A 25,158-nucleotide genomic window follows, 5' to 3' on the forward strand; every position below is an offset into this window, starting at 1 on the left:
TCCTCTATAGACTTAATTTTTTCTTTACGGTGGCAAGTCTGTTAACAACGATTAAGCTAGGATTTTTTCAACGTCGGTTAATTTAATTTTAGTCTATCGTTGTCTTTATCCGAAAAAAGAAACATCAGAAAGAGACGAAAAGAGTTAAATTGAAATTACAGTTAATTAACGTTGATGGAATTGGCCCGAAGTGTCTCGTCTCTCGAGTTGCTCGTTGCAATTCTTTGTTCACCGTCTTAAGGCCAAGTGTACTACTGAATAAATAATTTATCAGTTTTGTCGAAATCTGCTTCATCATTTAACCAGTACGTATATGAATTCGAGGACTTGTATGTTATTAACACAAATATATTCGTCTTATCTATCATTGGCTTGTTCAACAGGAAGTTTATTTTGCAGCTGTTGGAAATGGTCTACAAAAATAATTCTATCTCGTTGAAGGAAATTTCCAACAGTTGCAAAATAAATATGTTACAGACCATGGTCACTGTGACACATGTAATATTTTTAATAGAACTGTAATATTTTCCACTGATTAATATTATCTGATTAAGTTAATTTGAATGTGCAATAGTAATTAATTGGTGATTATATTAATTTTTTAAGTATTAATATTATTTGTGTTTTATAGATCAAATGTTACATTCCTGCTGATGGACATACTTCTCTTTCTGGTGAGTGTGCTAGAGTATTTCTTGTGCTGATCTTCTGCAACTGGGATAAAACAAGTATGTACATACATTGACAATGTATAAATGTCTGGATGATAACTAATTGTTTTATATATAGACAATGGCTAGGTTTAGCAGAAAAAAGCAGCTTTGCAATTATTGCAAAAATGGTGAATTTGATTGACATATGCTCCTAGATAAAATTAATAGAATATGCCAACCACATTCACCATTTTTACAACAGTTGCAAAACTTTATTATTTTGTTGATTCTAGTCATTGCTGCATGTTTAATATTTGTAGATAATGTTGAATTTTTTGAGAGATGCAATGTAATAGCATATGTGACAACAGGATTACATATTGAAATCTGTCTTTATATATATATATTTAATTTATTTTAAAGAGCACTTTTATTATTTTTGGTCCATTTTTTTTGTGAAAAATAATATCTATTGGGATAAGGTTGAGATAAACGCACCCTAGAGGGGCTCCAACCGTGACATGTAGCCTCTTCCAAGAGTGAGAATCGAATGGTGAGTTCTGGGGGGTTGCGCGCGCGTTATCGCGCGATATCGGTAGCTGCGCGTTGACACGACGCGCGTTCTCACTGCGCCGGCGGTGCAGCATTACGGCCGCGTTACCCTCGCGACACGGAAGAGCGAGCGGAGAGTGCGTCCTGACGCGCGCACCGACCACTTAGGCGAGGAAGCGCGCAGGCAAGAGATCCGAGCAAGTCGAGCTCGGTCCTTGCCGTCGCTTCGACGTGGGCGCAGTCTGTCGCTCCTCGCCGTTACGATTAATTTTGCGAGTGGTAGATATTTGTGCGCGAATCGAATATCAGCTTGCAGCAAGATCAAGATCAGCCCGGCTTTTCAGCTAACGTCGCCGAATGTGTCGTCGTGGGATATGAGTACAAGCTGATCTTTCAAGCAGTCTTTTTCATCGGCCGAAATCTCGAGGAACAATCATTTTCCGCCAGTTTGACGGCTCTGAAATTTCCTGGGTCATCGACCTGTGATTTTCCTGCCTCTCGTCCTGCGCGAGCGAGGCGTAGAATTTCACTGAGCGAAGTGTGGTTCCGTGTCATCCCTTTGTCATCTTTAATCCTCTTGGGAATTTCTCAGCTGTGAGTCTTCCACTTGCGGTGCTTGGTCATATCGTCGTCGGCATCGACAAGTTGCTTTTCGCCAGTCCACGCGACCAGCTGCTACTGTCTTCCTTTCTCTTGCCTTCTCTCTCTTTCTCTTACGTCGCGCCAGTCGCAGCATGGGGGACCAGGAGCAACAGGAAACGATGCCAAGCGTGGTAGAATTGAACGTGGGCGGCGTCTTCTACACCACTGCTTTGACTACGCTTACTCGCGAAAGCGATTCGCACTTGGCCGCACTCTTCACTGGCAAATCCACCGTAGAAAAAGATGCCAAAGGTAAATACTTCCTGGACCGCGACGGCGTGCTTTTTCGTTACGTATTAGACTTCCTGCGTAATCAGGCGCTCGTTTTACCCGAGGGCTTTCGCGAACGAGAAAGGCTCAAACAGGAGGCGAATTTCTACGGCCTGCCCGGTTTAGAGAAGGCAATCTTGGATAATACCGATTCTGGCGGACAAGCTGGAAGCGCGACTGGCAAACGCACGCCAGGATACATCACCGTCGGTTATCGAGGCAGCTTTGCCTTTGGTCGTGAAGGTCTGGCCGACGTCAAGTTCCGCAAGCTCTCGAAGATCCTCGTGTGCGGCCGCGTGGCACTTTGCCGAGATGTATTCGGCGAGACGTTAAACGAAAGTCGGGATCCCGATCACGGCCTGTCTGATCGCTACACGTCGCGCTTCTTCCTGAAGCACAGCGTCATCGAGCAAGCTTTCGATATGTTGCAAGAGCAAGGATTCAAGCTAGCAGGTAGCTGCGGCTCAGGCACCGCTGGGAGCAACTCGGAACAACTAAAGCCCGGAGTAGATTCCGAGGAGAGTCGCTGGAGTCATTATAATGAGTTTGTCTTTGTGCGTGATTGAACGCCTTCGAGCGAATTAAACGTACTTTGAGCATTGTCGACGGTTCGTATTTTGCAAGAGTACAAGCCGCAGTTGTCATGAAAAAAAAAAAAAAAGACTTTTTTGGTTGTCCGAGAGAAAATTTCGGGTGAAAATGGAAACAATCGCGAAAACACGTGTGCCTAACGTGCGAGCGAATAACACGGTAAATATGAAACTCTTATATATAGTTTATTTTATGATAATTGATATGTAATATCAAGTTTAATCAGACTTCATACAGAAGCACTGGGCAAAATGTCGTTTCACGAAGTTTCCTAATTAATTTTGTTTCGCAAGACATTTTCTGTATCATCGCCGTCATCAATCAACGTTGACATGGAAGAAAATTGGGACACGCACTTGGACGTTTGAAAATGCCAACGTCACCAGCCTTTCGTAATATTATGTTCTCAGATTTCTTTCTTACTTTAATCGGCTCTTTTACCCGAATGAGAAAAACGGATAAGACACGATGAAGATGGATATCCGGAGACTGTCGTTTTTCGATAGAACCCTCGTCTGAAACATTGACAGCGCTGAAATAACGAGGAATTGGATTTCTGTATTAAAGAGAAGAACCAACTACTCATCGAACGTGATCACGTCGGAATAATACCATTTGCTTAAATCAGGATGCAACGTGAAAAATTACAAGCTGAATTTAAAATCACCTGATGTCGAATGCAACAATTCAGGGAATGTAACAATCGTGCGTTGAAATTATAGATGTTTCGTTATACTTAACCGTACGTTTTTTATGTGTAATTAGATATTCAACTGTAAATGAATTTGAGATCTACATCTATACAAATACATGCTCGAAAACTTTTCCGAATGTGGCGTGTTAGGATCGTTCGTAATCGGAACACGCCGACGGCAGTAAGAAAATTGCCATTTCCGAGAGAGATCTGACGTGCTCTTATCAGAGGCCGTCGCGACGGGGAAACGTTTATTAAAAAGCAGTCTCGCGTAAATCCACGAGATGAAAGACGCCAATATCGGGCGTTTTCATTGCCAGTAGACGCGAAATAAGACGGTGAATGAAACGTGCGCAAGAAAAGCGGATCGGGGTGAAGGAATGATGTTGAAATATCTGCGAGCGAGCGCGACTTGGCCACTTAAAGAGGCAACAATGTCAGATATGTCAGTGATAAATGTCGCCGGATGAGAAAACGCGAGGAAACACGTAAATGCAAAATGGACTTGACGCGGAGGCGAGTATCGGCTGCTATTAAAAATCAGATTGAACGAGTGACGCAATAACGTTTGCACGTGCTTCTCTTCGCGTCTGACGCAGGAGGAAATTAAAGGTGGTGAAAATTTTCAATTATTATCTGATAACGAGGCCATTATTTAAAGAAAGTCTCCGGCGCTAGTACACCAAGTAGTTTACATTAGCAAATGGTCGGGCCGAGAATAGTTATGCTAGGCGATGGTCGGACCGAGTAGTTACACCGATTATTAGTCGGACCAAGTAGTTAGCGGTACGCTAGAATCGGATTTTTCCTTTTCGTAGGAAATACACTATAAAAGATCGGTGCGATAAAGGCGATGTAGTTTTCGATATCTAGCGAATTATCTTTCCTGTATAAATTCGGCTTTAAGGTGGCTAGCACCGTCATTGATGGGCGGAGTGGCTTGTCGAATGCGTGTACTTACAACCTGACATGATGTCAAACGCGCGACTATGTGAAAGACGTAACGCTCAAAGACATGCACTTTTTTCCAATAATTTTTTTATTAATTTTTTAAAATCAGTTCATGCTCTTTTTTTTTTTTCGTTTTAAAATCTGTTCACTGAAAAGCGTAATAAATGTGGCAAGCGATTTATAACTTTTGATCTGGTTACAGAAATATTAGAACACGACAAAAGCGAAATGCTGTTATAAATTTAAAGCAAGTTTTGCGCTGTAAATCAGTTTACTTGTGAAAACATCCTGATACTCGGGGTACCTATTTCGTTTTTGATACGTTTGTCTTATTTATGTCTTAGAATCATTTTTTAACTTTTTGTAGTTTTATTACAGAATATTAATATGGTTTAAAAAATAGTTTTGAGTAATTAAAAAAAACAAATAAATAAATTTTAGAGAATCGATCATTTTTATTGGTAAAGTTTTATTTTATATTACTTCTGATTTTTAAATTATGTTGTTTATTTTTATCTAGTTATTAATAATAATTGTTTATGGATTAGGAATTATAAGAAAATCGGAAAATTTATCGCGATTACAATCTCGTTGCAACAGGTTATTATGTAACAGAAGGTTTAGCGATTGTGTCGAAGAGTGCCGACGGTACTAAACAGACGAGCTAGATATCGAGTTTCGCGTTAGCTTCTCGTTATCGTAGAAACGTACAATGTCGAAGATTTTCTTAAAAATAATGGAGATAATAAATCTTGTATCGTAGCAGTGTCTCATATATCGTTACCATCACGACACTTATTGTTATGGCGATCGATGAATGTGTAGTATCACGATAAATAGAGTTATCTCAACTTTATATGCACACGCTTAACTTTTCGTGAGCTCTCATTAGCGTAATCAAAATTACATACTTGCGAAAGATTTGTTGCCGCGAAAATTTGTAACTAAATGTTTTGCTCTCTATAATTTTAACGTGTGCTGCGACAATCCGAAAAAAAAAAAATTATTGCCGAGCAATGACGCGAATCATAGCTGTTATCGTTAGCACGGTTCGCTGTTCGATGAACGACCCATCTGCGCCCGCAACGAATTGATTTATAATGACGTTATACGTTCGGATTGTCGCGCGAGTTGTGTCACAACGTGAGCTGCTGCATGTAACTGAGAGTTTCTGGACATAATAATCTGGCATGTTTAAGGAAATTCGATTTGTCTCCATTTCACGCGCATCTGCCAACAGATTTTTTAATTTCTCGTAATTTTAACGCTCCACAAAAACCGACACTGACGCTAAAATTTGTAAGACGATGTCCTGTTAGACGGAAACCTTATTATTGCGCAATGTAACGTTGAGTGAAAAGAGTGAACGATGTTTTCCCCCGTTTGTGTCTTACGAGATGTCAGATTTTAGATTACGATATGCAATTGATCGCGATTAGGACGATTGCTTTGAGCAGTGTATCGTCTTGTTGGAGATTCTATTGATTAATGTGGAGCAATGGCATCGTAATTACTATGCGATTACAATTAGCAAATTGCCTACTTCCATTTACTCTGTACAAATAAAGAAGTTTTCAGGTAAATCAAATTTGTAAGATAGCTGATGGATGTCGCATGACGTTAATGTAAAGGGATCTTACGTAAAACGACTGTAAACTTTGATTTACCTTACAACAGTACAAATTTTAATCTATACTCACGGTATATATTATTCGAATGTTTGATATTTTTAACACGTTTGTTTATCAAGTTTCTCAATTTTATTTAGAACCGTTCTGCGTTAATTTTACAGTCAAACGGTGGTTGCACAAGCGTGCAAACATGTGAAATTGGGCCCAAATAAATATTCATGTGACTCAAACAAATAGGGCGTTAAAGTTAATTACTATTGATATTTCATTACATTTTATTCGGAGTCTCTGAGGTCGTTAAAATCAATGACTGACTTTTAAACTGTGTTTCTATGTGTACACTAGAATTACATTAGACTCGGATACAACACGGGTTGACATAACGGCAGAAAATGTTTGTTTTAAAGTGGAGTAATACATATTTTATATTTTTAATATTTATTTTATGCATTTTTTATAACAAAAGGTTACCTTTTTCATAAATATAGTTTCCATATATGTAATCTACACGGAAATAGCATGAATTGTTATTCCCCGTGTTATATTATACAGAAGTCTAATTTAAACTTATTTAATTATATTTTGATTTTAATGAATAGTTTTTTTATATTGCATTATACACATTTTTACTTGGGAACAAATGTTGTAAGTTTAAGGAAATAAATTTGCTTTCGATTCAAGTACACGCAATATTGTTTATTTAGTATAGTGATATATTATGCGTACGCGCGTATGAAAAATGATAGAGAGAATTAATCGATGATAAGCTCGATTGAGGTTCGTGATATAGAGGTTCTATTTCGTAGATTAAAAGCAGTATTATAACTCGTTGCGAAAGGAATAGAGTTTTAAGTGAATTTGACAGAACTCAATTTCTTTGTGTTCCGTCTAATTTTAGAGAATTTGAATTTCATCTAGTTTTGATTATAAAAATTATTATTTATTGTAATTAATTTTTGATAGTTATAAAAATAACTATCTTATCGAATGTTCTCTTCACTTTCAATTTAAGTCTTTGTTTTAGAAAGTTCAATATTTGATGGAATTCGAATTTCATGAAGTTTGATTAAATTTTCTTTAATTATTTTTTAATCAAATAAGCTTTTTGTCAACTCCGCCAACCTTCTTTTTAGATGTAAAGTTTTTGTGAGTATCGTTGAAATTTAGAGTTCAATGTTGACACTTTCCAAATTTTATTTGTAAGATATGTAGAGAACGTAAGAACCAAAGTAGAGAAATAATGTAGTTGGCGATGTGATCGGATCATTTTTCAAATTATAATTACGATATTTTGATCAATTAAATTTAGAAATATATGAAAAATGTAATATATGTTATACATATATTATTTAAAATTCATATTTCATTCTGATATTTGATTGATTTTAATTAGATAAAGGGACGAATTTTTCTCAAGTGCACTGCGTGCGGTTTAACATTTTTTGAGAAATAGTCCGACTTGAAATTCCAACGTCCGTTGTGGAAATATTTCATTTCCTACGATTAAGTTTCGGAATCTGTTTGAAAAAAGATTCAACGAGTAGAAATACAGAGCGGTATTAGGCTGTAACGATATAAGATCATTGTCATGTATATACGTATATCTAAGTAAAAAGAGGAGAAATAAAAGATCGAAATAGTATGAGTGTGAGCTTGATTATGATAATCCCTGCATGGATTCACGTTTTTGTGATTTTTCATGTTTTCTGATCTTCCGTTCCCCTACGGTCCCTTTGTTGCTGTTCTTTTTCTTTAGATTTAGGTCACACAGAAACGTAAAGCTACACGTAATATATGCATAACGATGCAAATCTTTCTCGAAAGGTAAATCATAGGTAAATTTATAAAAGCACAGTCAACAACGTGCGGTAAACAGTTATGTTTTCCGACTTATCTTTTTAATAGAGCCCGATATTAAATTTTCAAAACGCTGCAGCTGAAACTAACTGTACGATAGTTTCTACCTTTTTAAATTTGAATTTAAATTTCAGCTTGCACTTAAGATTATTTGTTACGTACTTTATGCAACTGGCGATATCCAGTCTAGTTGAAGCGTAATAAAAGTAAAACTGGAAATATATCGGGTTACTTTCGAGGAGACTCTTTAAATCTGCGATGAAATGCGTGTGAAAGAAATACGTATTCTCCACTTCGAGTTACAACATGCTCGTGACTTATTGAAATCCGAAACTACAACGAACGTTTCCCTTTAAGCTTTCCATTATAGAGAGAAGTAACGACATTACTTCAAAGTAGTTTTTCAACCATATAGGTATGAATTAGCGGCGTGAATAATTTTCATATCATTGAATATACGTATAAGTAATATATGAGATAAAATTGCTCGAGATTAAAATTGAAAAATTGAGATAATGAAATTACCTTTCGGTGAAAGATTTAATCGTGCCGACACATACATACAAACACAGACTCGCGCAGACACGTACATATATTATCTCGTCTATAGTAACACTGAACGTTTTATATGTTTTTTCAAAGTAACAAATTTTTATAAAATTGATTACAACTGTAGGCTGTAGGTCGATTTTTAAAACAGAATTTTACAAACTTAGACGCTATGTAATTTATAAATTTTGTCGATTTAAGAGGCAAGAGATCTACGGCTAAGTATGCAAAATTGTTTTTCCCCAATGTGACATTTTCATTACCATTATTTCTTTTTTTTTCCGAGGTTATCGATGGGAGGGTAATAAATTTGAAAAAATTTAACTTTAATATCGGAAAAAAGTCGTAAATAACGATCGCAACACGCAACATCAAATTAATCGTAGTAAGAAGGGATCGTTCCGTCGTCAATCGGAGAAAGGAAGAGCCGATTCTCTTTGCACGATAGTTCTCTCTTGTCGAAGAGGAGATTGCGCGTTAACGAACGAAGCGCCGGAAGGTGGTGGATGCAAACTCGATTGCCTGTTTGAATGAACTGTCACACTTACACGGATGCGAGCTCGCTGGATGTAGCGAAGCCGCGCTGCACCGGAGAGCAATCTGTTGCTGAGTTCTCATCCGTCAAGGGAGGGAAAAGCGGAAAAAAGTTGAGAGAAAAAGAATATGCGTCATCAACGGGATGTAAGATTCAGGTCGAGCTTCTTTTCGACAACGTCTCATCATCGTGCCGTTGAAAATGAGTAATACGACATTGTTTACCTTCGTTTATCATTCTCTTTGAAGTACCCGATGGCAACGTAAATATGTAAAAGTACGAACAAAATTGTTTTTCCCGTTGAAGATAATATTACCGCTTACATATAGCAAGGGATGCTTTGTAGCTTATATATGCTCTTTATACACTTAGATGATTTTATTGAGAACAAGAGAAGTAGAGGTCCTACGCTAGTTTTTGTTTATCAAATGATTAATGAGATATTTTCAGATAGAAACAAATTGATTTTTTAAGTATAAAATTGTTAAAAAAAGGACTCAATTGAATTAAAAGAAAGTAGAGTATGTACATTTTGGTCAGATCTTCAATTCCAATTTTATTTATACAATATTTCGTATTTTAGAAAAATGTATTTTTTAATTTTGGGTATTGAAAATATAATTTTAATATATGAGATGTAGATGAAGCGACCGAGAGAAGTCTTCCATTAGCTAATTTCGTTGAAGGCGTTTCTTTTTATCGCGAGATTTTGCCCATAGCGTTAGTCTGACAGGAAATATCGATTATTGGTTAGGTATCTCTTTTTCGCGTACAATCTATAAATATTGTATGGGTTCTAAAAGTGCCTGTTCATTCTCGCGAAAATATGTGTCGGGTATCTCGATGTATACACGATAGGTAGTTTTAGAATTAATATTTTTTTTAAAAAGGGATAGTTATATAAAATTAGTGAGATAAACACTTTTTTGCGCTATTAATTTCTTCACGAAAATCCTTGCAATTAATTTATTAATTTTTATAAAATGTAAATTAATATTTTCACATTAAAAAATATTGTTGCAAAAATTATTTATGTATAATGAACCATCTTTATGGAACATTATGTAATTAATAGTTTACTACGTTATTAAAATTAAATCAAGTTTAATTAAACTAAAATTAAATGTACAAAAATTAATTGAATGTTTACAAATTTTACTTTCTTCAACTTAGTTTTTGTCGACCGTCATATTAGAGTGAAAGAACGCTAATGAGAAATGTCGTGCGACAAATGTCAGGTCTAAAGTTAGCTTTAGACGGAAACAAGTATTTTTACGTGAAAAGTGGGCGATTTGTGCGAATTGCAAAATCCATCAAGTTACACATACGTTATGTTTTTGCCCAGGGTGAAAAATCGATCAGTGATTTGACCTTCATTTGAGAGTACACATGCATGAATAGAAATTAAAACAAAAAAAAAAGATGAAACTAAGTTCAAAACGAACAAACCGCAAATCCAGTATCAATTGAAAACCTTGACTGAAAAAAAAAAACTATTGATAGAAAATCTATCTCGCGACTTTTTAATATTTTTATTTTCGACAGTCTCTTCGTGTATATTGGATTTATTGTACGATGAAAATGAATCAAACAAATATTATGAATGCTGAATAAAGTGTCGAGTGCAAGGAGTAGCGCATACCAGTTAACGTCACGGTTGGAATCAGTCGCGTTCTTTTGCGTAAATTCACATTTGTGATTTCTTATATTATTTTGTATAATTTGATATGCTATTAAATTGCAATTTACAAAGATGTGTGTACGTGTGCATATTTAATCTTTAAGTTTTTTACAGTTATGCAGGTAAAAATAAGCAAATGCGAGATTTTGATAAATAATTATGAATTTTGGCAAGCGATATAAATTTGTCCAAGGAACAATTAAATGTTTCAATAAATGATATAACATAAGCGCGACGGATTGCAAGTAAAATATTCAACGGTTAAAAACCTGAATGCAGAGCATTTTTCGAGGTCGCTTTGTATTCAACCCTTCGCCTGGCGGTTTATCAATTTTTCGGGCCATTTGTCGTGCCGTTCTAGTGCAAATAAAGACCGGCTCCCTTACAAAGCCATCTATTCGAAAATTCATTTGCCGCGCATATCATCGTAGCTGTACAAATTTTCTCCGATTAACTCGTAATTATCCCTCTCGACCTAGGTCTCTGTCGTTTATTCCTCTGCGTCCCTCATCCTCGCATCGATCGAATCGGATAATTATAACACTGCGGCCGGTGCTGCGGTTCGAAGGACGACGACGATGACGACGACGATGAGGAGTGGTGTGGCGGCCGGAGTGAGAATTTCAATCTCGTGCTCGTTGGCGAATTTCGGATACTCGAGGTGCCAGCAATTTCCCCTGACGACAAATACAATTTCCAGGTAGGTACTCGCATTGAATACAGTTTACGTGGCGGTACGAGAACCCACGGGGTCATCTTGTGGAAACTATTAATGAAGTTGCGAGAGAACATTTAGTCTGGCACGCTCGTGTTGACTTTCTCTGTTCCTTGCTCTTTCTTTTGTTGTCACTCTTCCGGTTTCAGAATACGCGCATATATGTTATATGTAATATTGTTTTAATAGAATACGTCGGAAGTTTGGATAACAATTAATATGTTGGTAGAGAAACGTCTCTTTATAGGTCCTTTAGAAAATTCAGAGTTCTATTTAAGTAGTTCGTTCAATAATTTCACTGGCGACGTATTATTCTCGAGATTTCTTGGGAAAATAATTTTTTAAAACGTTGATAAATGCAATTCCTTACTCAAATAGATTTCCGAGTTACGTTAAAATTGTGAAACGGAAAAATTTATCAGTTTAGTGATTGTTAAAACGGAGAGGTTTTTTTTTTCAATTTTAGATGAACCAATGTGGTAGCATTTTGCAAAACTCTGTTATCAACATTTTTTTTTTTTGCAAATTATAGCTCAATAATAGTATTAAAAAATTTTACTCTTATTTTTTTAAGTTATGTCAATTTATCATAATAAATTGCAATATACATACATATATATATTTATCCGTTTCTAAGTAAAGGAAATAAAAAAGGATGCGTTTGCACGTCTCGATTGCACCAACACCAGAGTTGTTGTTTATTCTCGAACTAGTTAAACTGAACAACACACATTTAGGAGTTTATCTCTTTTCTTGTAATACAGAGAAGGAAAGATATACTACTAACTGGTGCAAGTTACTGCAGTTAGTTCGGGATCAAAAAACAAAGCCGTTATTTCGACTTTAAGTGAGATTTAAATGTACGTCTGCTTTTTATTTTCTTTTCTAAATAAATCAAAGCACACGTTTTTTTAAAGACGAAATAATACTGTGATCAGGGGTAAAAATTATAAATGACACTCAGGCGCAATGTAATAATGATATCTGCGTAATGATGTTTTGAATGTACGAGATATATAGTTTATATTAGCGAGGTATGCGTTTTCTAAAAGAGTAAATTTGTATTTAATTAAACAGCGATTAATGAACATGTCATGTTGATGAGAGTCTTTTGAGAGCGATTAAGTGGAGATTACGAGGAAATTAAACATGATTCAAACGACGTTCTTGCATTGGCGATATAGCGCGGTGTCCTATATTTTCTTTAGATATATGTATATACTATATATACATATACACACACACTTGTTCGTCTCACATTAATAACTCTCTACGCGGATATTAGAGAGAGAAATAATTTTCAAGCAAAACGGGCAGCGGAAAACAGATTTGCGACTAATTTTAGAAAACAATATAACTAGATAAATTATATTTAATAATTAAATCTGCGTCACAAGAATGGGAAAGTCTATCTTTCGTTTTACCAGAAACGGCGGTGACAATTAACCGAGTGGAAATTGATTCCGATCGTTACCTAATAATTAGCTAGCCAATTCGTGGTTTATCTCGTGGCTGTCTAGCAAAACTGTCCAACACTGAGCCAGAAATGTAATACTCAAAACGTACTTGGTACTAGATAATTATTACTAGCTAATAACGAGCTGGAAAAGCTAGATATCTAAACGTTTTTCACCGCGTACTAGTCTATTGCGCGTGCTGATTTTATGCAACGCTCGATTGCCGAATTCACCGGGTTAACCGATTCCTGCCGCCCGTCGCGGTAGTGTGATACGTGCGTGTGTGTTATCTAGCTGACAATCCTCACGCTTCGAGTTCGCAAGGTGGAAGACACGCGAGCAGCGGACAGCAAGAACCGGTTTGCCTGGCGAATTTGGCAGTCGAGCGAGCGCTGCGTAAGATCAGATCAAAACAGTAAACAAATACGCGGCCAAAAAAAAGATATCTATTTAAATACATGGTCCGCGCTAGACAGTGACTAGACGACCGATACTAGACAGATTTTGTTTTTTTTTTTCTTTTTTAAATGACAACTTTATTTTTTGAAGATAGTCACTAAATAATAAATACTTTCTTATAATTTATGGATAGTACCAAGGTGGTCACTAATTAAGAAATATATTTAATCTGCGCGATCTAACCACTAGCTGCAAAACAGATTAGCTAGATAAATTTCCACTCGGGTAGAATTTCAATTTGTTATTTTACTCTTTTTTTTTTATTGCGTGAAATCATTGCGGTAATACTATAAATTACTAGAAAGTCTTCTCTTTCAATATTTTTCATTGCAAGGTTTCGTGTAAGAAATTCAGAGAAATAAAAATTGCAGCCGTCTATGTTACTTCTTGAATTTCGTTGCACGAATACAAGTCAATCTTACGTATATGCATATCTGAAATCACTCTATTTGAATATCTCAGTCTTAAGAGATGATCGTTTTATCGCGATGTGCGTGTAATAGTATTTCGCGTTCGAGAGTCGTACGCGTTCAATGTGAATTCTACGGACGTCGATGGCGTCGTTCACGACGACCGCATTTTCTCGGTAAGTAATCGGGATTGAGTTACGTCGTCGCTGTAGCAATCACGAGTAGCCACGAGCGATCCTAAGAAATCTCTAATGAACTGGAAACAATTAAAATCTTTCGAAGACGTTTGCTTTGTACGCTCGTTGCCTGCAGATTTATTAATTAATTAGTTAAATTTAGAATTCGCGTAACAAGTAATATGAGACTGAAAAATATAATTCTGTGAAGAATTATGTAGAGATAACTTTCTGTAATTATTATTGTTAGTTTAATTACTATGTAATATAAAATGCAACGCTATTGAACACGTAATATACATGGAATGTATTAAAAGATAAAGAGAGAAATAATTATTAACATTTGATGCTATAATGAAATAAAGTTAGTAGGTACGTTTAACTTTACGTTTAATAACGTTAAATGATTTTATTTTATATCTTTATTAAACTGACAATGGTTTCAGAAAATTGTTTTTGTACACATTTTCACGCCGCGAAATTATATTTCTTATTCTTATATTATTTTGTTTGTAATTAGGTTTAAACGTAGTTATTGAATTTTATATTCAGGTGATTGGATAATGATGCACTTTGTACAATTAAAATAACGTAATGTTCAGAATATTGAGTCGACATGCATATATGTAAAATGGTTGATTGCCATTTATTAGATTACAGATAAATTGCGTATTTCTGGTAAATCGTTCTCGAAGGTTAATAAGATTAATACTTTTCAATCGGATTAACAGCTTTTGCATTCAAATTAATATTAATAGATATTTTCGAAAGTCAAATTTTAGAAGCCAATCAATTAGTTATGATATATATGTGATATCTTTTTCGTATAATAAATTGACAAAATATTAATAATTAATTATAAGTAATCTATAAAGAATTAAAATTTATTCTACTTTTTCCCTTTTTTCGTTTCTCTTTCTTCAACTTGTAGTTATTTAATTTAAAATATAAAAAATAAGTACGTGTGTTTTTTTTAATTTTTACTCAAACTATTTTTTCTGTAGTATTAAACTATTTCTATACCGTAAAACTGTTTCTTTAAAGAGAAAGAAGGGAAAATAAGGATACGAGATACACGAATCCTGGTCGTAACATCGATGAACTGATCTGATAAGGGATATTCGATCACAACTCAGTATCGATATAAATGTATTGTAATCGTATTTTGGATTCGCAGATCTGTCTGGTTCGATGGGTCGAACCGAACTGAATGTTCTTGTAGTTTGATCAATACAAGTAGCGCGCAGGCGTTCTCGGCAAATGGAAACACGAGGCTCTCTCGTTTTCCTGTTCACGTCTCATCTCAAACAGGTAGACGATAAGGAAAAGGGTATCGAGAAAAATGTGTAAAAAGATATCTATGTAGCAAAAAGATAGTTGATCCTTATCGCAGTATACTTTAATCTTTAATTGGTTATCGGTGGTAATTATTAAAAAAGAAAAAAAAATTTTTTTTTATTAAAAACACATGCCTTTTTTTTTTTTTGGAAAAGTTAATAGCATTAAGAAGAATTTTTTAACCTAATACTGTCAAGAGTGGCAAAAGAATTATTCGAGATTAATTATTTAGCAATAAAGTTATTTGTTAAGGATTAAAACGCGATGGAAGAATTATTTTAAGTAATTTTGTTTTTCTGGTGAAAGGGTTAAATCGAGAGACAAATAATTTCGATATGTCTGAGAAATAAGGGAATGACGTATTTGTCAAATGCACTTGTTATCTGGGCCAATCATATTGGTGTCAGCGAGGAAACCCCCAATCATTTCGAGATGATAAGCTTCCTCATCATTGAAACTGATTTACGATCTGGACGGTCCTTCGGGATATCGAATTACCGGCTTGAGATAACATTTTATTTTGACAATGTTCCTTCCACACAACGTCGCGCAAATTTTTCGCCTCGTCGATATCGCGAGCTGCGTTTACTCAGTTTCTCGAAAGAAATTACGCAAACAGAATTTTTCACCGACGCAATTCGTAAATTTCCAAACCTATCGTTTACCAATATTTTAATTTTTTTTATTGAAAGTTAGAGAAACTTGACTTGCAATTTGTTAGATAAAATTGTCATTAGAATTTAAATCAAATTGCAAAAAGTTAAATATAAAAAGAGCATGCTTATTATAGAGTGATGCATACATATTTTTTCTTTACATTATCTTGCGTTTCACGCATTTTTTGAATTGTGACTCGTCGTGTATGTAAGAGTTTACAAATTACCGGTGTAGTATCGAAGTAACGATTACTTTTCGTTTTATGTTATCTCAAACAAACGTATTTCAGCGCGATCAAGCGTACAAAGTTTAATCTCGCGTTATTCGTTCTCAACGCTGTTGACCCTTTGGGTAATCCTGCGCTCTGCTGAAACGGGTTTGAAAGGACTAGCTTCGATCTCGGAGTAACAGAAATTTCAGGATATTTACCCATCCGGTGTCTCGATTGCTTTTCGATATTAAAACTCCGGTTTATACGAACAATCTGGGAAGTTGTATTGATTTTAAATACGGATATTTAAAAAAATACATATATATGTATATATATCTACGTAAAACTTGAACAAATATGTAACTAGTATTTACACATGACGCAGAGCCCTGGATTTCTTTTATCACACTTATTTATTAAATTAGTCACATATTTGCTTAATATACAATACTATTTATCAGTTTGAAATTTATTTATGTTATTGGCACACATTAACAATTTTAGGTTATTAATAAAATTGTATGAATTAAATTAAAAAATGTCGAATATACCAAAATCCTTGAAATGTGTACGGAAAAAGATAGCAACTTTACGTTATACACGTCCTCGACCTTTAAACCACTGTTACGCTCCAACGAAGCAAAACATATTCATGGCGATTTTCAATAATATGCATTTTATATGTATTTTTATACTCTAAAATAGACAACTTTCCGTCTACACGTTAAATTTCCATTACAGGCTTATTACATCCTTATATTCATTGAATTTACGTTATTGATTTCTATTTACCTTTTTTGTGCTCGAATGGATGCACAACGCTCGAGTCAAATATTTCTTCATAACTTTAAAATATTTGGAATTTATGAGAGCAAAATATTTAATAGTTTTTGTCCAACTAACTGTGACGTTGTCAACTACAATGTAGAAAATTATTTCATCAAGTTTTTCAGATATTTTAAAAATATTTTAAAGGGAGAAAAATAGCGTTACAAGAAATAGATTTGCAGGTTTAGTGAAAAGACATAAAAAAAATGTGTTTGCTCATGTTGTCGTGTACAAACATTAATATTTTAATTTATTTTATAAAATCTTTGATTGAATGTAGAAATATTTCAAGTTTAGTCGTTGAATAGTTTTATTACTAGGGTAAAATGTAGCAAAGAGAAAAAAATGAGGCCGATGGACGTTAATAAATTCATTTACTCTCTGCCAAGCAAGTTTGTCCAAGTCGTGCGCGATAAAACGTGATGTTGATTTTCGCATATTTTTCATGATAACGACCTCCGGTATTATTCGGCTACAAAGCAACGTGGTTGTACGTGCGCATAAAATTAATAACGTACTATTTACATTATATGTAAAGCGCACATTAAATTTCGTGCATTAGAAGATAACCAACTTATCTTAATTAAGTTTCTTGTCTCGTGTCGTAATTTGAAAAACTCGCATCCTGCATACGTAGTGTATACGCGGCCGCGTATTTTTCATGTCACGTTGAATCAGATATTTTTTCTTACCATCATACACTATATACGAATGGAAAATTTTGCACTTTTACATTACGAACAGGGAACGTTACAGTTTTGATAAATAAGCGGATAAGACATATGAGTCCGTTCATTTGCCAAATCAATTAATTCTACTAAACAAACAGTGAGGAAAGGAAGCTAAATATTGATGCTAAGCATCAATCAAGTACTTTTGTATTAACAAGTTCAAAAAGCGGAATTAATTACTTTGGCTTGTAAATGGCCCGTGTCCGTGTCATGTTAATGTTTTATGTATGGCACATTTATGCTGCATTATATAACGTGTTTTTATTTCACAAAACTGATAGACATTTTTCAGCGCAAGGATAAAAAAATTAATTTATAATTTCAGCGATGTTAAACGCAAAATTTAACGGTTAAACTATATCTTGTTTGTCGCTCGGTTTAATTTTTAAAATTACTTCTTTGGTTTATTTCGCCACTATAAATTATCTATTGGATCGAACTTTTATTCGGTAAAGAATATCTTTTTAAAAATAAATTTTTAATGACGCGTCTTTATTATCATTCGTGCATTACTCTTTGCGCGGAATGCCTCGTTTAGTCGCTCATATATGTCGTCTCGCACGCAGTAAAAGATCGCCGAGCTTGGAAAATTTATTTCGTATTGCGGAATGTCTAGAATTTTGGGCACAACGCAATTTAACGCGGTTTACTCGGAGAACGACGTTCTCTGGTAACGGAGCGCACGGTTCATAAGTATTTCAGGAAATGCTCTTGTCCGTGAAGAGTACGATAGTGAGAACGATAGAAGGACGGATGTATCTTTGCGCAAGACGTATTGCAGGAAAATATATTCGCAAAATAATGCACGGTTTTCTTTATATTTCACATCGCCGAACGTGGATCGCTCCTGACGAGTTTTCTTACGTGGAAAAGGGTTGGGAGATAAATAACAATGTAATGGCACTCGTAAAAGGCCGGGGGCAATATTTCATCTTGGCTATCGCGAGTATTAATGTGGCAAAAGCGTTAACACAACTTTCGCGTGACTGAGAACAATTTTTCGAGTTTCAATTTTCCATTTAATACTTTGCGTTCTCTCTTATGTAAACACCGATAGATTTAATTGGGTGAATGAAATCGGCAAATTTAACCTATTCATTAATGCCGGGTAAAATTCACTCCGCTGACGCGCGAGTGCAAAATCTATCGGATCTTCAATTTCGAGCCGCATTGCATTTCGTACATTTCTCATTTTCATGGCGCATCGAATTTTAATGAGTTGCATTGTGCAAAGCCGACTCTATTCCACCATGTTATTTCTCTACTTGCACGAGCAATAAATGCTCTAATATCAATTTCCGCCAACCGCGTTACCGCGCGTGTCGGTGGATTTGAAATTTGTGCAATATCCACGAGGAATGTAGCGAATTTTCAGTTATTCGCTATCACCTCGCCGATCGTATATGTTTCAAATACATTTTTGATGATCGAACAAAACGCCAGTACAATGCACGCGATTTCCGATACGTTCCATATTTATTATTAAATTTCATTCAAATGCATTTCCTCGACCTGTTTACAGATCGTCATATATGTATGCATATGACACATGTTATGCGTTTCGAACTTTTGCAATATGGCGCAAATGCAGAACACGGCACGTAAAATGACTATATCCATCTTGTTTCTTTAAGATACGTTACTAAATAAAATTTTCTCTCGCAGTAATATTTAATTGTAAAATTATAATTCGTAAATCATAATATAAAGAAGTATAATTTCAATGCTGCAATCAAAATATCTTTATATAATAAATTTATTATATTATATAAATATAAATATCGTAAAGGAATTTAAACTGTATTTGGGCCATAATTTACCTATCGATTCCGTATGTCATTAAAGTTTATCTATTTTCGGTCTAATATCGTTCTCTAACTATATCAGCTCTATTTCTGACAAAGTTTTCTAACGACATGACGTTAATATTTCAAATACTTCGTAGACATTTAATTGATGATTGACAGTATGAGCAACGAGCAGTAAATCAGTTATAACTTTACTCGTACTGCGGAAAAGCAAAGTAGTTTTCGAATACGCAGTATCAGGATAAAGAGTTTAGTTTCTCTTCTCTGAAATGAGATATGGAAATTGGATCCTTGTCATTGGATATTCTGACTATATCGATATCGAAGTTTACTAAATTTCACAAATACAAACCGAACCTTACAAAAGACAAACCGGTATTGTTGTACCATAGTTTCTACAATTTTTTTAAATTAAAAGTAATCGTATTACATTAATCTTAAATTAAAATCAATCGTATTACACATAGGAGAAAACTTTTACCATTTAAGGTCTAAAATTAAACAAAGCTTAAATTCCATTTGTTCACAAATAAAAGTCAAACTTTTAACTTAATTTTTGGTCGTTAAAACTGTTTATACTTCTTCAACAATTTAAACAAATTAAGAAAAAAAAACATTGACAAAAATATAATGTTAATATTTGAATTTCTAATCAAGCATTGTACTGCGAAAAACGTATGAAATAAATTTAGGATTTAAATACGGAAAGTTCGTGAATATATGCATTTTATGAAAATAATGAAAACTTGATTCATGAAAAAAAATTTGATTAAACAAGAAGTTCTACGTGTCCTTGTTATCATTTTAAAATGAAATAACAATTGCACGCTTTAATTAAACGGGATTCTGTAATGTTTTGTTCGCCAAATTATAGCTGGAGGACAGAATGTTAATATAAATGAGGTTTGCCTCTTGCAAGAACATTGTGTGCACTTATATACATACGGAAGTGTATTCATTACTGCCAGTAGTCGGTGCTGGGCATAAATGTGCACGAGTGTGCACGAGGGTGTCAAGAGTGTCCCAAGAGTAATGCGTAATATGCATTAATAATTTACTGACGAAAAATGACTCGTCACGTTTGTGATAATTGGAACGGGTAATTGGAAAAAGTTTCGCAGATTCATTAGCAAGCCGATTGTTGATAAGATTAAGTGTACGTTGATGGAAATGAAATTATGCACCTGAGTATTTATTTAAATCGCACTATACGATTTCATCACCCTCATACACACCTACACGCGTTATTGAAAATTTATATCATAATCAAAATTCTGAAATGACTTCACCTGGAAAATTGATTTATGCAATTACGTAGAAAATTTTAATTTTTTCCAGCAGCAATTACAGCGCTTCTAGAAATGTTGGTTATTTAATTATTTCGGATCCGATATGCTGTAAATTATTACAATTTTATTATATATTTTTTGTTTCTACTATATTGCGTGTGCGCGAGCTAAAAACCTTTTTTTAGATTTTATTTTTACAAGAGTAAATAGGTATTATTTATTTGAGAGTTGTAATAATTATTAATTTTTTGTTTAAAATAAGTTTTTAACAGGAGAATAAGTTTATTGCAATTTTATTATGACGAAATTTGTTACCATTTTATTACAACACGATATTTTTTATTAATCGGAAAACTGCCGGAAATTTCGACTGTACCGCAAGTGCCCGAGAACGTCGATTAATTATGACGATTTTACAAATATTAGAAGAACTACGAAAAAAAAAACATGCGACTTACCAATCTGCATGAACTTCAGCGGAGTTGTAGAGTTCGGCCCGGTGTCTGTAACATAAAATGAAAAATATTACTGTAGATATGCCAGTATATTCGTTAATAAAATTAATAAAGAAAAGTAAAAATAAATTTTTTTTTTAAAAAGATTTTATACAAAAAATTGATGCTTACATAAAAGTTGCTCCGCCGATGCAGGATGCCCGTCCCGGGCCTGCTCCTCCTCTCGGATGGGACGTGTCGAGTCATCCTTCCGCGCACTGGTCACTCGCGAACGCGCCCGATTAATTATTTGTCACAAAAATTAATTCTTTTATTTAACACTTTCGCGCGATAGTCCACGCACTCCCGTTAAAAATTTTAATTTAAAAGAAGAACGTCCGGTTACTTTGCGGAACTCCCGAAGCGACCGACGAACCGGCTGCGGTTCGTATTCATATTGTTTCGGCGTACGACACTTTTCTCCTTCGGATTTTTATCTAAGCAGAACTCTCGTTTCGCTCAGATAAAAATCCAAAGAAGTGCTGAGCTGTAATAATATCAACGTAAATTCCATACAAATGTATGCAATTTACATTGATACGTCAAACTGAAATTAAAACAAAATATATAAATTGAACAAAAATTATTTTAATTTACTTATATTGTTTTAAGTTTTTATTATTTTAGATAACCGGCGCGGAATATTAATATTTAATATTTTATTTTTTTATAAAAATGTTCCCACCCGAAATTTTCCCACCCGAAATACTAATAAGTTCTACAAAAAGAAAGCATGCGACTCACGGATATGCAGCAGCGGAGTGTTGATAAGATGATCTGTAACAAATAAATGAAAAAAATTAAATTGTAGATATCTCAATAATTATTTAGAAAAAAAAATGATTATACGCGACTCTGATTTTTTAATTAAATACTACAAAATAAAGTTTTAAAAACGGTAACATAAAAAAAAAATTGATTCTTACCAGTGGGTTGCTCCGCTGGTGCCGGATGCCTTTCCTAGGCCTCCTTCTCCTCTCAGCACTGGCTACTTTAACGAGAATGTCAGGCTGGTGCTCCTTCGACGAAGGTCTTCCTCTGGATTTTTATCTGAAACAAAAAAGTTATATTTGATTAGCAAAAATTACGAAAATTAAACGTGCTGTGTTACAAGCATTTCGTGCGAAGTATTCGCTTCACAGATACCTTACGTGTACACGTTATCGGTCGCGGAAGTCAATTCGCATTAGCTAATATTTTTACTTACACTAAAAGTATTTTACGCACGGCAGCCGACCGACCGGCACATACCTACGTTTCACTGTACGAGACGTGTACGCCGCGCGTTCGAGATCGACTTCTACTCTCGGTCACTACGCAGCCATAAAAATATATTAACAAAGATTTTTCAGGCTTCACATTCCTACACCACGAATGAATATCTCCCGAATCTATCGCGAACTCGTCGATCAAAACCTTCCCTCGAGCCCGACTGTACTTGTCGACATTTCGTTAACGATAAAGAGACGCGAATTTAATGCACGCATATACGAGATTTCAACTTACTTTGTATCAAAGAGATATAGTTCTCGGACGCACAGTTAATCCTGGAAGGTAATTCACGCCAGATTACATCTCCCTGACCTGCCGATTGTGCGTGATTCTTGATACGTACGAAGCGCCTGCTGTGCACGTGCGTCTCGCTCGACCGCTGGAGAAGGACAGAGCGCAGGTGGGGATAGTGGGGGAACGTAGCTCGCACGCGGCACGTACGTCGCTCACCCCTTCCATCTTCCCCCCCGACTACCAGTCCTTCTCTTTCTCTCTTTCTTACCTCTACAGATTTCAACGCATTATAAAATAATTTTATATGCTGAATATTAATTGCAAATTGAACCGATACCGAATTTCAAAACCTTCTTGACGACTAACGTTTACTCCCGTCCTTTAGCGCGCGCTCTGTAACGTCTAGTCTTAACAAAATTTTACTTTTAACTGGTATGATAATTGAATCTGATCGTTTTCTTTGTTCACATTTACCTTCTTAATAGGCTATTAGTTTGCCTTTCTGCGCTTCGCTGCATTTGCAAGATCAATAAACAATTGCAATTTAAAACTCGAATGATATTACGTCAATGCAGCAGCTTGAGAAATATTCTTTTACATAAAGAATACTTTTTTCCAGGAAAAAGTCGACAGGGATATTTTAAAATATTGTATAATAAAATTGCGTTTGTGAGACTATGAAAATTAAATTTCAGACTGCGACGACTGATGTGTCATAATCGATAGGCTCGCTCCGATATCACGATTTTAATTTATCAGTGTATCTGTATCATTTATGGAGAAGCAAAATTCAATTACGCGGCGATCGATAAAAATTTGTTGAAAGATTCTCGTTATTACTTTATGGCAACAAGGAGAGGCTGGGTGTGAAGGAAAAAAATTAACTGGAAAGTTCATAGCGTGATAAAAATTAGATGTTCTCAGCGTGAGTAACGAAGAAAATTAAATAACTAAGAACGAACCGCCTTCGCGTCGTTTATCGTGATCTACTATGATCCACCGAGGATTACCGCGAGTTACGGACACCCGTGGTGGTTCAGCGTTTAAACTTTGCTCTTCGAAGCGATTTTTCTCTCTATTAACTTTTAAGCGGATTCTGCCGCGGAGTCTCGGCAATCTAGTTTCTTATAAATGACTCAATCATTATTTTTACCTAAAGCATATGAAAGACCTGTCTGCAAAATAAATAAACGCACGATTTAAACGCGCATAAGACTCCTGCAAGTGGATTTAATTTTTCGTTTCGTTAAATTAATAATGTTATTTTTAAAGTTCTTTTATTATTCAAGATTCTATTATTTTTCGTGGCAAACACGCATATGGATTGCTCTGAAGTTATGCTTAATAGACGGAATGTATTACTTAATTTTGCATTTCATTATATTAACGAAATTCCCTTAAAGTTAACGCCACGTCTTTGATCGCTCAACTTCGGAGATTGATCTCGGAGTTGGTAATTTATTGGAATTATGAAAATTCTAGCGCGCGTGATTCTCGTAGCAATATGTTCCGGGTCAGATAAGGCGTCTCTCATCTCTGCTCCCACGATGTCGCGAAGCGCGTGACGCATAAGCAGCTGCATTAATGCACCTCGCTTTTCCGACGCGTTATTATATTTTATTCAGTTCCTCATGTTGCCAGTAACAAAGCGGAAAACGAGAACAAGATCATCAGTTACGCGAAGCGTTCCGTCAAAGGATGTCGAGTTGAAAGGAGCTTTTGACCCGAAACATTATATACATATGTAACGCAGATTCAAATTCCGCAATAAATAAATTTTATAGTTTGATAAAAAGACTTCTCTTTGTCTTTTCTTTGTCGAATCGAAAAATGTCTTTTGAAACAAGACGAATAGAGATGGACTGATTTGATAAATAAATTAAATAAAAATGTAGAGATTATAACATATTTTTGCAACGAAAAAAAATTTCGCAATCACGGATCTTTCAAATTTTATAACGCTCGTGAAATCATATAATTAATTTTGTTGAATGATAACGTTGCGCACGTTTACATTTTTATCTCAGTGGTAATGCTATTGTCATTGATAGTCCGCGAATGAACAAAGAAATAACAGTCTTTGGGAAAGCTGTGCAAAAGATAGCCCTGACTTGGAAACTTGAGACTTCGTTTAACTGATTGTAAGATGAGATACTCGAAATTGAGGGAGTATTTCGGAACAATTCGATATCGCGTTACTGTCTTTTCATTCTTATTGGAAAAGCATAGAAATAAGAAAGTAGTTTTTAATTGAAACGTTATGTAATTATGTTAATTAACAAATTAAAAAACATTTTTATTAATCTGTTTTTACTTTGTCCTTTGCAGATCGATGTAATCGGCGGCATCAACTTCGGCATTATCTCTGCTGCAGCGTTCTTCATCGGTGAATCTAAAATTATTTTGAATTAAAATAAATAAGTAAGTAACTTTATATAATTATCGATCTTGCTGAAATAAATATATTTGTCGA

The 25,158-nt window shown here is 35.0% G+C and overlaps 1 protein-coding gene and 1 long non-coding RNA gene across 3 annotated transcripts; both read left to right on the plus strand.

The window, feature by feature from the left end:
• Positions 1-55: 55 nt before the first annotated feature.
• On the plus strand, positions 56-25,148 carry LOC139105420 (uncharacterized). Of its 2 annotated transcripts, none has more exons than XR_011546185.1 (4): positions 56-305; positions 632-732; positions 11,086-11,306; positions 25,014-25,148. It is a non-coding gene; the product is annotated as an uncharacterized lncRNA (long non-coding RNA). The 2 variants fall into 2 exon arrangements; XR_011546186.1 differs by having other exon boundaries at positions 632-728.
• On the plus strand, positions 761-7,626 carry Ktl (BTB/POZ domain-containing protein Ktl). Its single transcript, XM_070661482.1, has one exon. The coding sequence runs from the start codon at positions 1,940-1,942 to the stop codon at positions 2,681-2,683; it is 744 nt and encodes a 247-aa protein (XP_070517583.1). The 5' UTR covers positions 761-1,939; the 3' UTR covers positions 2,684-7,626.
• Positions 25,149-25,158: the final 10 nt, after the last annotated feature.

The sequence above is a fragment of the Cardiocondyla obscurior genome, linkage group LG09 (genome assembly GCF_019399895.1).
Source record: "Cardiocondyla obscurior isolate alpha-2009 linkage group LG09, Cobs3.1, whole genome shotgun sequence".
Classification (NCBI taxonomy): domain Eukaryota; kingdom Metazoa; phylum Arthropoda; class Insecta; order Hymenoptera; family Formicidae; genus Cardiocondyla; species Cardiocondyla obscurior.

What these genes read in the sequence shown, in the direction of transcription:
- Ktl (XM_070661482.1), top strand. Translation starts at nt 1,940, where the DNA reads ATGGGGGACCAGGAGCAACAGGAAACGATGCCAAGCGTGGTAGAATTG.